Below are 14423 nucleotides of genomic sequence, written 5' to 3' on the forward strand. Positions count from 1 at the left end.
TAGGGGAGGGATTACCTGCCCACACAATAGAGGGAGGATCTTACCTGGGAATCCTCACTTGGCTCCAGAGCTTCTCCCACCCTACCCACCCTCAGTTAATGTCTTATTTGCAGGTTAACTTTTCTTCACAGGTTTTGCAGGTTAACTTTTCTTCACAGGTATGCGGGCGCTGCTACATTAAGGTCGCTGTTAAAGGGCCGGAAAGGAATTTCCCTGCATTGGCAGGTTTCGCCTTTCCCGTAGCAAAACGTCACAACTTTGGCGGTATCAGGCCTTGGGCAGAATCCTTTAGTCCATCTTCCTCTTTGCGGCGGCGATACCAGGGTTCCCCGTTAAAGGGGTTTCTGAAGGGACGCTTTGACCGTACGCCGAAAGGTCGTCATTGCTCTCCCCTGCGGCGGCGGCGTAACGGGGGCGGCCATCTCTGCTTGAACATATGTTCTCCAGAGCCGGCCCATCCCCCACACACACACTGAATAACCCTGATGCTCCCTAGGTCCCCGGCTGGGGACTGGGGAGGGAGAACGCCCAATGCCTGAGCCAAGGTCTACCCACATTTGAAATTTAATAAAGTTGTGGCCAATTTAATCCCATAGCACGTTGTCATGAGTCGTTATTTCACATGACGGGGGGGGACCGCGCGGGATCTGGGGACTCCGCCTGTCCACGCAATTGCATCTAAGAAATAACCATTTATGTAACTACAAAAAGAATTAGTTCCTGAATTTGCTTCTTTTTTCATTCCCCCATCCCCTCTTCCTTTTGTTTGTCTATTAGAATGTAAGCCTGCAGACAAAGATGGTTCTGTGTTCCAATCTTGGAACAGCACCTAGAGAACTTTAAGCTGTTTGTAAATGATGACAATTATTATGGCTTTCCTAGGCAGTTGTGGGCAGTTCTATTCACTGTAGGTATGTTATTATTTGGTGTATTCTTATATTATCTTTCCCCCTCTTGTGAATAAAAACTAAATATGATATATCTGTCAGAGGAAAAACAGCAGATATAAATTTAGAATACATGCCCTACTTGATGGCATCTGCAAAGAGATGTAGGGAAGAGCTGAGTTGCGATCATTGATTCACAACATTTTATTCCATTGACCATGACATCTGTCTACATCACCTAACAGAAATGGGTGTGTGTTGGGTGGTAGTGCTCATTTTTAGGTGGGTTCATTTGATTCTGGAGAGTAAATCCCAGGTAGCGCTGAGAGAACATTACACAAGTCCTTGGTCTTTGGCTTATGAGTCCCTGTAGGATTCTGTATTATCCTCAACATTTTCAACATAATAGATTGCTGGAGATGATGTTAGTCTCTAAACTTAGGGAGGGAGTGGAAACACTTGACCTATTGCTTGTCAGCTAAACAAGGTTGAATGAGTGAAAAAAACAACAACCTAAAGCTAATCCAGATAAGGATTGATGGCCTGTTCTGAAACTTTGCATACCCTGTGTGCAGGATTACACTTCCCCTGAAGGATCAGGCTCCTTGACCCAGCACTTATTTTGGAGGATCAGGTAGCAGGGAAGACAAGGATTGCTGTTTACCAGGTTCTGCAGCTAGGCTCTTTCCTCACTTGCTTAGACTTTTGTCGTTTTCATTCTAATTATCTCCAGACTTCATTATAGTAAAGTGTTCTAATTCGGGATGCCCTTGGCGTTTGGAAAGTTCAGCTGGTACAGAACAGTGCTACCCAAACTGATCACTCTAATGTTAATCAATCTGTGTGTGCTTTGTTTCTGGATTCAAGTTTTAAATAGTTAGGGATCAGGAGATCAAGTAACTGCTTTATCCCACTCTGCCTCTTGGCCACCCTCCACTTCAGCCTCAGAGTCTGAACTGCCCTCTGCCACAGTCTCTTCCTGCTCAGTAAAGAGTTACCTCTTATGCTTCCGACCCCATCTCCTCCAAGTCTGCTCCTTCTTCTCCCTCAGACCACTCATCGTCATCCCATCACCACTTCCCTGGCTCCGAGTCTTCTTCCCCTTGGGGGTTCCCCAGCTGGTGCCTCCCACCGCTCTTCTGCATCCAACCATGTCTATGCCCCATGTTCAGAAAATACTATTCTTAATAGAGGTGCTGCTTTGTATGCAATAGGAAATGGTCTTTTAGTGTTGTGGTGCCAGTCCGCTGGAATCAGTTACCAACTGAAATTAAACAAGTGCTTAATGTTTTGATGAAATGATCTGCGTGGTGCTACACTGAATACAAGCTTGTGTCGATGTATTGCATTGTATAACTGCTCTAACTAGGTGAACAGATACATTATTCAGCAAGGGATAATTCATTGTTTTTAGTGAGCATTGTGGATTAACTTAATAAATTTATTGGTTTTGATTATTGGTTTTTTTTTCCTGAGGGGTTATGTTGGTGATTAAAGATATCATTAATTGGATAGCCATGGGTTATAAAAAGATTAATTGTTTACAATTAATTTATAGTGATTTCATATTTTAAATTGTTTAAGATTAGATTGGAGATTAATTGTGCTGAGGGAATTAATGAGGAAGTTAATGGAAGATTATAAATTAAGCTATTAAAATTATAAACTGTTGATATATTATTTGAATTGTTTATAAAGATTCTCTGGCGGCCACTAAAGTGCTGTGAAGAACCTGCAGACACTGAGCAATGCCTGGGCAGTGACAATGGCCTTACCAGGCATGGTATAAGGCTTCCACAGTGGCACAGAGGTTTCTAGGCTATCACTGTGTGAAAATGTGCAGCAGCAACAGCCAGTGAAATCTGTTGACAGCATTGCCCATGCCAAGTACCACTGCCGAGTCAATGGTGGAATGTCTGCACAATATTGACTGGCTAAGCATCTCTACCATGTGATGCCCACCAGTAATGGCATTGAGCACTCCCTCACTTGCCACTCAGCTGACTCGCCATTGCACACATCTTACTGCCTCCACTGCTGCAAATATTGTCTGTATAAGCATGTGCTATGTTGTGTAACCTGGCTCTTCCTTTCACTGTCTGGAGAAGGGGAAAGGTAACAGGCAGGGATCTGTGGCTGCGTTTGAACTGTATTGGATCTTGGATGCTTCCATTTTTACGTCAGCTGCTCTCCTTTTGCCACACCCATCTCTTAGCAGCCTGACTGAATAGTTCTGAACAGCGGGTCAGAGGGAGGAGATTTCCTCCTGGTTGCCTCCTAGCCCACTTGGAAGAGGGTGCGGGTGGTAAAGGGCTCCAGAAGTAGCCAGAGGTTTACAAAGATGTGCCTTTCCTTTCCCCATCTTCCTGCCAGAGTGGCTGAAGCAGTGTCACAAGTCATCCGAACAAGATAAGTGCTTCTTTCCCAATACGTATACAGGAACCTGGGGGCTTCCATAAGTTGAGCTAAGCATTGAGATTTACAACAAACTGCGTTTGCTATTGTTAATACAAAGCATGTTCATTGCACTGCTTTATGTTTTTAATTTATCGATTGGTATAACCGATTCATCTCTTTGCTCTTTCAGGACTCCCAGCAGCATGTCTCTACGGGGCACAGCAATCAAAGTAAGAATAACTTTCACGTTGCAGCTGCATTTGATGGAAATTTTGCTCTTAAAGGAACATAATAAAATAAATGAGGAGGAAGCAGTGAAAAAACCTATCCACTGCATATTTAGAATTGCCAAAATTGTGTATAGCCAAAATTACCATAAATCACCCCCTTTCCAGTCTGGCTGCAAGGTACTGCCACTTTTTCACAACTCCTCCCTCAGTTCCTGCACCTTCCTTGAGTAGGATCTGGATTGGTGGAGGAGGGAGAGGGGACCTTCCCGACTTCTGTGTGCTGGTTGCTGGCTGTGGGGAGGGGAGGGGAGCCTCCTGGGGAGGCCTTTTCCGTGTCTCTGCCACCTTCCCCCACTTCTCCATATGCGTGCCAGCAACTAGCAACTGTGGAAGGAAGAGACGGAAGGAGTCAGGAGGCAACAAGAAAGGAAGGCTGAGAGATACAGAAAAGCCAAAATGAGTCCTTTCAGATGTGGGTGAGATTGTGGTAGCCTATTCTGCCGGAGCTGCAGCCAAGTGCCTATAAGTGAATTTGTGCAAATTAAATGTGCATAGGATGTGATTCCACTCACAAAGCGGCAATTTAGAAAGCATCCTGTGATTAACATATAGGCTTGGATCCTAGGGTAAGCTAACTTCAATAAGTTTTGGAAGAGAAGTCTGCAGCTACCTTTGACCCCTCCAGACGTTCAGGAGGCCCTTTTGAACAAAGTCGGTGGGGGTCGCTAGAGGTCGGTGGCTAGTTGGAGGGGATGGAGAACTTCCCTTCTGTGAACTAAACTTACCTTAGGATCTAAGTCTGGTTTTCAGACCCAGATTCTTCCCTCCCCCGGCAGTCTCTTCGAAGCCCATCCCCATCCCACATTGGTTAGGAGGATACCCAACTTTCTAGAGAAGCTTTGATGAGATAGAAAAGGCAAACCAGAGGGATGAAAAGCCAAACCAGAAGTGTTGTTGCAAAAGCAGGTTTCTATTGCTGAAGTAGGCCGCCAAAATTGGATCTCACTTGTCTTGAGATTATGCATGCCTAAATCCCAAGGAAGGACAACAAACACATTGGGTTCTTTATTTCATTCCTGACAACCTAATTCTTAGGTAGAAATGCAGCCTAGAAGTAGTGATTTAGTTACATTTTAATGTTGTTTAAAAATGTGGCCTGTGTACTGTAAGGGAAGAGAAAACTGCTATGTGAGACACTCTATTAGCTCTTTCCTCTGATATCCCTGATGGGTATTAAGGTTGCCCTGAACAGTGTTGCACACCACCCCAATCTCTGCATAAGATTCCAGGGGTTGCAGGCACTCACCCGGGGTTGTGTTTTCATTGGGAAATCAAGGTACAGCGGAGGCTAGTGCATCTAAGAAATACAGTGTGTTGTACACATATTTACACCTGGGTTCAACTTTGGAGAGAGTATGCAGCATTCCATCTCAAGAGGCGCTTGTTCCCCACAACAGTGTAGCATTGAAGTCAAAGGCATTCTGCACGCCACCTCCATGGCTCTGTCCCATCCTGCCAAGGTGGATCAATCAATCAATCAATCAATCAATCAATCAATCAATCTTTATTGAGGTCAAAGACCAGCCAAGATGGTTATACCCTGTATGGCCTTTGCCTGGAGTTCTGGCTCCACTCTCCTGCTTCCCAAAGGCCCTGGCCAGAAAAACCTAAACCTCATGTGAAATGACACTCTCCCCCCACCCCCCGTGGGCACAGCCTGCCTCCCTGTTTACCTATGTCATGGAAGCTGAAATCCTAAACCTTTCTGCACCCACCATAACATGGAACTTCCTGCTCTGTCCACCAGCAGAGAAACTCTTGCCCTAATGATGGCTTTGTTTCTTAATGGCTGCACTCAGCCAGCCTTGCCAGGCTGGTTTGACACCTTAGCATAGGCGAAGTCCAGGAATTTCTATGTCGGCCATAGCTCAAATAAGTCTTCATTAATTCCAACTTTTGCTAATTCTACCAAAATCTATAATGATATTAAAGATGCATGGCTCTATCCTGTTCCCAACCTGAAAGCATCCCGTTCATAAGCTATATTGTGTTAGCTTCATGATCTGTTATGCAGCAGATAGCACTATTACAGAAGCTGTGTTTGAAGATGAAAAATGCTCTGTGCCAACAGATGAGCTTTGAGAAGAAGGGTCACCTACTGAGCAAGGAGAAATCTATCCAGAGGTGAAGATGTTAGAAGGCTTTTGGTGTAATATAGGGCAGCACTTTTCTAAGGGAAAGGTCGAGGATTAAAAGCAGTGTGGCAAAATGTAGTAGAGTGTGGTGCTTGTTAATTACCAGCCAGTGTTTGGCACTGTTGGGAAGAACTAGCATTGAGGAAATAATGAAATGGTAAGGAGAGTGTGTTTCAGTAGCCATATAAGCAGTGACAGCAGGAAGTACTAAAGAGAAAACTGGAGATTAAGATGAGCCAACTGCTCTGAATACAACTTAAGGAAAGCATAACTTGAATAATTTGCTATATGAATAACTTGTTTGAGATCAGAATGTTTGCATAGTGCTGACAACCATCTCCTGCATCAGATTGTGAAACATACTAATAATGGAGAAAATTGCCATGAAGAGGAGAGGGTTGTTTCTGCACATAGTAATGTTCCCCCTGGCTGCTTACTGAATAACAGCACATTATTTTCTAACTCACACACACATCCTGCCACAATATGTGGAGACTGAAAATGTTTGCTTCTGTTTTCAACTAACCACAGTTGGCTTTATGTCCAATCTGGAAACTGCAGTTAGTTTAACAATAATTTATCTGAACAAGCTAGGATTATGAACTATTTTCTGAAGTTGGCTTGGCCAGGCTAACCATCATTAATATGAACCAGCTTGTCCCAGTTCAGACGTAATGACAAATGGTGGTTAATTTGAAGCAGGAAGTAAATGTTCTTGACTTGCTCCTTGTGGCCACACTGGAAGAAGAGTGGGGAGCACTCAAACCCAAGAACCAGCCATGCCAGTCTTTTAGCACTAAACTATGGTTTAGCACTGCATCCAAATGAGGCCACTGCAAGCAACAGCTAGTGTTTGAAGATGATGAATTAGAAATTTGATGAAGTCAATATAGTTCCCTAAAGTCCCATTATTCCTAGCCAGTGATCAGGGATGATGCGAGTTGTAGCCCAAGAGCATATCATTCTGCCCCCATCATTCTGCCCGGACGCTGAGGTCCAGCGCCGAGGGCCTTCTGGCGGTTCCCTCATTGCGAGAAGCAAAGCTACAGGGAACCAGGCAGAGGGCCTTCTCGGTAGTGGCGCCTGCCCTGTGGAACGCCCTCCCATCAGATGTCAAAGCGATAAACAACTACCTGACATTCAGAAGACATCTTAAGGCAGCCCTGTTCAGGGAAGTTTTTAATGTGTGATATTTTAGTGTATTTTTGGTTTCTATGGAAGCCGCCCAGAGTGGCTGGGGAAACCCAGCCAGATGGGCGGGGTACAAATAATAAATTATTATTATTATTAGGAAGGCAACACATTAGCTACCCCTGATATTGACTATCAAAATTATTTTACAAATTTGGAGAGATTCCTTACTTGAGCATTCTAAGAAGGCAATAGTGTCTATGTTATAGACATAGATACATGGCTCTGATGAGTGTATCCCATTTAGATTATTCTTTTTTTCCAGCAGTTAATGTATAATTGCCTCTCTCCTGAAATTACTTTTTTATCTGCAGTGCTTTCTGTACATTCTGCAATTATTAATGCAATAGGGCTCCTAGCAATAAGCATTCCTCCTTTAGGAAAAATATAGATAGATATTCTAAACAACAAAAGTTATACACAAAGTTATACGCAAAGACAACAAAGGTGTTGCTTTGCTATTTTATGCTGTTGAAGTTCATCAGAATATTTGATTAAAAAAAAATTACAAATGAAACAGAGATATGTGCATCTTTTCCTTCTCCACCCCAAGAAGTGATTCTCAGCCTGAATTTAAACATTTGATAATTCATCCAAAACAATATGCAGGCCAAAATACAGCCATCCTTTGAAATTACACTTCTCCAAATTTCCATATATGAGGACAGCATATTCCCTAGATTAGTGATTTCTGACATATACATACCTTTCTGTGAACTATCCATAGAGGTAGTCATATTCGTTTGCCGCAGCAGCAAAAGCAAAGCAGAGTCTTGTGTCACCAACAATTTTATTTTGTTGTAAGACTTTGTGATGGTTTCCAGTCTATGAAAGGTTAAGGTAAAGGTAAAGGGACCCCTGACCATTAGGTCCAGTCGTGACCGACTCTGGGGTTGCGGCGCTCATCTCGCTTTATTGGCCGAGGGAGCCGGCGTACAGCTTCCAGGTCATGTAGCCAGCATGACTAAGCTGCTTCTGGCGAACCAAAGCAGCGCACAGAAACACCGTTTACCTTCCTGCCACAGCGGTACCTATTTATCTACTTGCACTTTGACGTGCTTTCAAACTGCTAGGTTGGCAGGAGAAGGGACCAAGCAACAGGAGCTCACCCCGTTGCGGGGATTCGAACCGCCAACCTTCAGATCGGCAAGCCCTAGGCTCTGTGGTTTAGACCACAGCGCCACCCGCGTCCCTCTATGAAAGGTTGTGCTATAACAAATTGGTTAGACTTCAAGGGAACACAGTATCCTTCGTTGTCTTTATGGGAAAACTTTACCCCAAAAAAGGATTATTCCAAGGACAGAATCTCCCTTCTTGACCAATCAGAGCATTGTGGGTGACTCAGGCTTTGTATCACATGTTGATTTAAGAGCAGTCAATGGGGACATTAGATTTGAAGCTTTACTTCTAAGTGATATGTTAATTCTTAAAGGCACATAGGGCAAGAAAAGAATATCTAGCTAGGTAGAGGTGCCTCCTAACTATTGCCACTTAATGTGGCATTGGACTTTGTCATGTCCAACCTAAGTCCCATTAATTTCTGAGCATGGTCTGGATCAAACTCAAGAGATTCTAAAAGGCAAAGCTATCACTAATTGCATTAATAAATTTCAACTATGTTCCCTATAGCCACATGTAGCCTTAAAAAATGTGATTATATGCATTCTGAAAAGCTGTTAACATAATGTACTGACCTCTGCAATTATGGATGATTAATATTCATTTCTTTTTCTTTTTCCAAGGAAAAGGTGATGTTGAATCAAAGAATCCAGAAAACAGTACATCACATACATCGTAAGTCAGTTTTATATTTGTGGCCAGAAATAATGGGTATAGTTTCATTTTCCTTGACAAAAGAATTGTATCCATTTGAGATTCTCTCTACTTTTTAAGGACTGCTGTAAAATATGCTTTCAGCGATGAATTTTTCACTAATTGTCTAGTAAGCTTTAATATCCCTTGATTTCTAAAGAGCATACATAACAAAGAGAATGTATACTTTTTGAGTAAGGATGGTATATTTTCATAAAAAATTGAAAGGTTTCCTGAATGAAATCAGGAGCTTGGCTCACTAGTTAAAACATATATATCATGTTGCATTTCGCCTTAGATGCACTGATGCAATTTTTAAATGCTGCATTCTGCAGCTTCACCTTTGAATTAAAGAAATCCATTTATACTTTCTTATCTGTGGTCTCCCTCGATTAGTTGATGGTTTCGAATTAGCAAAAGTAGTGAAAAGAAAAGAAAATGTATATGTAATACATCAACATTCACCATTCTAAGGTGAGAGCAGCTCCTTTTATTCATTTTGTTTCAATATTAAAAAATACTCAACTGTTTCTACCACTGTAAAACACCAAATCAACTAATGGACAGACTGAGGTTTCAGGGTTGGGGGAAAATCAAAGAAATCCTGGCTACATAAGTAAACTCAATTTAGGTCAAATGGTCAGAGTTAACTCTCAACCTTTTTACTTGTTTGAATGGGCAATTTTTCATGTAACAGTACAGACCTGTGAGTTTTAGAGTGCATCATGTCAGTTATTGATACCTTTTGGTGTTGTGTCATGTAAAGGCACAATGAGGGTGATTGGGTGCAGAATGCTCTTAATAACAGTAAAGCATGTAAGTACCTCCTCGAAACAAATCCAAAAAAACAATTTGACAGAGCCTGGTAGCAAAATCTTTGTTACAGAATACGAGGGGTGAGTAATTCTTCCCACACATTCTATGACTAGTTCAAGGCAGAAGACCATGCAGGCTCAGAATCCCACAAGCTGAAATCTTGCCCAGATGTTTCTAATGAACTGCAGCTCTCTCTGATTCAGTTATATGGCAAGTTCTCACCTGAATCACTGGGCCTCCATTCATGGCAACATAGCCTATTACAGCATCATCTCTATGCCCCTGGTTGATATGGAGCATAACAGCTCCTCCTGAATTGCAAAAGTTAAGAAAAAGGAGGAGGCCAAAAAAGGAAAGAGAGATGGAGGCAGCTGGGTGGGCACCTCTTACTCCATGGTGCACACTCACCTTCTTCTTCTTTTTAATTCATGGCCCTTTTAGGAAAGGAGCTGAGGTTAGTGATCTAAAACACACTTAGAAAAAATGGTTTGAAATTTCACTATTAAGTCAAATTTTCAAGTAGCTTGTTATCGGTTTACTAATGTCAAATAGGAGCCAGTGGCATTTCCCAAAGTGAGTGATCTGTTCACAGTTCCTTTGGTCCCAACAATAACAACAAAAACACGAAGGATTCTTATCTGCAAAAAAAGTCTATAAAGCATATGTATATAAAGTAATTGCTTAGTGACCTTATAAACTCAAAAGGAACAAGTTGATTTTGTTTCTGCAAATCTGAAACTCCATATACAAACTGAACATTCATAGGTACAATGGCAGTTAATTCATCCTTTCACTGGATTTATTGCTTCCATCGAACATTACTCTCACAGACAGGTTTATTACCCTCCTGAATCAGGCAGAGAGCCATTCATGAGTGGAACATTTACATTTAAGTCTTTCTGAAGGGAGGAAATCAACTCCCTCCTATCTGGATTACTCCATTACCAAAAACTAAAAAAAAAGAAAAAAAGAAAACTAAATGTCATCGCTTCTGGTATCTATTTATCTCACAAAGTTCCAGGTAAGATAATAATAATAGAGTCTTAGGAGTGCCTACTAGTCCTACAATGTACACTGAGACAATTGGCTCTTTCGGCCACAGTTTTTCCAGACTTCTGTGCTGAAAAAACACATCCAGAGGCACTTAGGGATGAAGCAGGAAAGGAAATCACTGCAGTTTGTGTGTTCATCTGTGATCAGGAAAGGAAATCAGTCAATAAATACCATTGTCTGCCTTGGCTCTCAGACTCAGTACTTGGACTCTAGGCTCAATAATTCATGAAGACTTTATTCCACAATTGAAACATAGTTCAAGATACAGGTAACAGAATCAATTGTTCAGAAGTAGGGCTCTGAGATACATGGCTAGGAACAAGCTAACACTTGACATGCCCCCTTTGCTCCCATTTTGAAGGGTGCGGCAGGCACAACCTTTCTGCAGTTCTCAGCCCATACAATGAAACTGGGCAAGCCAACAGGCACCACTGGAAGTAGGGTGGGTCTGCTTCTGTCAGTGCATGTAATAGTGCATCCTTGGAGGCTAGGCCTGAATTTGCTCAGCCAGCTCACTATGCAACCCAGGTTCCCACCAGGTTGTTTCAGTCTTAAGGTAGGGTAATGACTGACTTGCTCAGCTCATCCTTCTCCACTGGGACGAATGGCAATATCTGGGTGGGGATGTCTCCTAACAGACTATCCGCAACCCCATTGCCAAGAGACTCAGTAATTTGCTTCCATTCTTCCTCTCCTTCTGACAAATCCTGCCAGGACTACCCCTCCTTGTCTGTCACTGTGGGGCTCATGACATTGTCATTAAAATAATAATAATTAAAAAATCTGCAAACAGTACATAATTCATGACTTTTGGCAATAGTTCAGTGTTTCCTTTACAATGAAATGAATGTAGGCTACATAATTAATGGTATATAACGGAAAATCTGGCAGAAACTGAACTGCAGCAGAACGGAAACATTGCAAATTTTGACAAAGTCAGAATGGGAACCACTGCCTTCTTACATCCCTAATAACACCAGTGGCAGACTTTGGGCTCTCAAATTTCAATGGCACCCTGTGCAATGGCAGAATTCAGCAGCACCCCTCTGCCCACCTCTCACACTCTTTTCTACAGCATTGTTGTGGTGCCCCCTCCAGTGCAGCCAAATCGGTTGCGCTACCCTAAAACCACCTCTGGTAGCACTGTAACTTTATGCCAGGTTTTGCTGCATTTCTTAAAGATGCTAAATAGATGTAAATTTTCAATCTACCTGGTGTATATAATGAAGTAGACTCTGTCCTATGAAAACTCATGCCTCAACAAGCCATTCCCTTGTTTTGAACTGCATCACCATCTTTTTTTAAAACTCAGGAGGGTGCCAGAAACAGTGTGGCACAGGTGTGTTGCGGTTTCAAGGAGAGAGAGACACCACACAATTTGAAAACTGAATATAAGGGAAACAGCTATTATTCTGAAGGTGCCACTATTGCACTAGATACAAGATGTTATGGCTGTCTTCAGGCATTGCAAACAGATGACAGCAGCAGACACAGGAATTGCTCTTGTTCTGCTTTCATATAATGACTGGAACAGGAATTAATGTATCTTCTGAGCCGTAACGTTTGAGAGTAACAGATGTAGGTGGATCAAATATATATCTCCGCAGGGTAGATGCATGGGTCCCTCCTTTGAGCATCACACAGGATGTGAAGGTCACTAGCGTGCCCTCTTATCAAGTAAACACTTTTTTCTCTCTTCTTTACATATAAAATTAGCTCTGTGATTGTATAGTGAACCTGCAAATGGATGTGTTTGATTTCTGCCTTGTTCACCTTAATTGTTGTGAGGAGCAGAGCCTATTTTATATGTATAATTAAAGAAAAACCCCAATGGCATACAACAAAGGAAATATATTTGTATGATTTTTTTCTTTAAAAAAATATTATAACCTCTGGGGCTTCTTTTTCTTAGCATTTTTATACTGCATCAGTGATTCCTTGTAATATCTGCCTGTGGGAATTTCTCCCCACCCCCACCTAGACAGCCTACCAAAAATGTACCAGTTTTATAATGAATGAAGTTAGTGTTTCTTAGAGTGATGGAGGTCTTGAAAATTGTGCTGGAAAAAGTCTGATATTTATTCTTAAACCAAATATCTGGCACAAAATGTACTAGCTTCATTGTACTGTTTCCACCTGTTTACTTTGAGCATGACTTGAGGAAAGCTAACCAACTACTGTCAAATATTATTGTGCTCACTTCAATGGCTAGAATTTTAAAGACAATGTCATGCATTTATTAATGCCCTTTTGGAAATCCACTCAAACATACACACATGCACAGCACATTAAACTACCTTTTACTTGGAAAATAAACACCTTTGGTAGCTTCTTCTACAGAGCATGCACACATCCTTAGATAAGTCTATTTTTTTAGATCTAAATAGTTAAATCTAACTATGTATAGCATATTGATGTTAGATATACTGTACATTCAAACGATAAAAAAATCACACAAAATAGGGCTGCCATACGTCCAGATTTTCATGAACATATATGGGATTTGCCTGTCGAAAATAGTGTCTGGGTGGAATTTCCTAAAATCACGAAATTGTCTGGGGAAACCCATGTTGGAAATTTCCTTTAAAATAGCTGGAAAACTTCATTTCTTTTGGAAACAACTTTGGCCAAAACCTCAACCCCCCGAAAAAACCTCAGCAACTTTGCCCAAAAACCTTTCCAGTTTTTCACTTTTAGAAATATGGCAACCCTACACAAATACTACCTGAGATATTTATCAGGGTGAATCAAAATATACTGTTTCCCACATCCCTATCTAGTACAGAATAGCTCCTAGGTGTATTTTCTCACAGACTTTTTCATGTTTGTGATATGACCAAAAAAATCAAAAAAAAAATCAATCGATGCTAAAAGTAGAAACTTTAAAAAAAAAAGTATTGGCGATTAACCCATTTGGAATATGTTTTGCTTAGGTCAGCTCTGCAGTATAGTAGTTTATTACAGTAAATGGTTTGTTGATTTGTACTTGGATGATACAGACACAGGAAGGCAATGTGAAATACTATAAATTAAATATTTAGAATGAGACAGGAAGATAAGATGATGTAAGTGTTGTGCAGAATTTTTAGAAGGCTAGAGAAAGATAAGGCAGTATAGTTTACTGTCTTTGCTTCTTTCTTTTGATGACTGTTTCTTTTCCAGAGGATGCAATCTTAATCAAAACCTTACTTAAAATATGTAAAGAAACAATAACCTATCTCTGAGATGAAAAAAAAAAGTCACAGGAAATAAATGGGTTTCTTTCTGAGGTTATAAATTGGTGCTGTGTACGTTGGAGTGCAAGGTGAAGGCAGAATCCATTTGGTTTTCTGGAACCAGCTCTTTTATCTCTGAACTGATATTGGGAACAGAGAAAATGTAAATTCTGTACTGAAATTTCAACAAAAGGCAGTGGATGTTTCATAGGCAGAGGGTATTTGGGTTCTTTTAATTTCCACTCCTTTCCTGTACCTTATCAATCATTTGTAATACGCTTTGATGCCCTTCTCTGTCTACTGAATGATAATCATAATAATGTTTAGTATTTCCAGAATGTTTCTCCCCTCCACCCCATAGAACGCAAAGGTGTTCTGCATACCTTATATCAATGGTCCCTTTGAAGGATGTTGATACTCTTTGTTATCGCTGTTGCTACATCCAAGTTACACATGGAAAAAGCTAAGGCTGAGAGGTGGCAACTTGTCAGATAAGACAATCCTAGTAGTTCTGGCAAGCTGACAGCTAGTTCATGCCGGTGGAATGTTAGCGCAGTTTAGTCAGGATCCTATTTGCTCTTTGCAGCAAAGTCAAGAGGAAAACAGTAGCAGCTCCCACCATCACCC

General features: G+C 41.4%; 1 protein-coding gene and 1 long non-coding RNA gene across 9 annotated transcripts in view; one reads left to right on the forward strand and one right to left on the reverse strand.

Moving 5' to 3' along the window:
- Positions 1–14423, forward strand: part of AFF3 (ALF transcription elongation factor 3) — a 246805-nt gene that overhangs the window by 157053 nt on the left and 75329 nt on the right. For all 8 annotated transcript variants that reach the window (XM_081199269.1, XM_081199267.1, XM_081199266.1 and 5 more), the window contains 2 exons: positions 3475–3514; positions 8643–8694. In XM_081199269.1, coding sequence (XP_081055395.1) covers positions 3475–3514; positions 8643–8694 — 92 coding nt within the window. The remainder of the gene's footprint in view (positions 1–3474; positions 3515–8642; positions 8695–14423) is intronic.
- Positions 1–14423, reverse strand: part of LOC308589822 — a 120663-nt gene that overhangs the window by 102099 nt on the left and 4141 nt on the right. The gene's annotated exons all lie outside the window — the stretch shown is intronic.

Source organism: Podarcis bocagei, assembly GCF_964188305.1.
Source record: "Podarcis bocagei genome assembly, chromosome: 6".
Taxonomy (NCBI): Eukaryota; Metazoa; Chordata; class Lepidosauria; order Squamata; family Lacertidae; genus Podarcis; species Podarcis bocagei.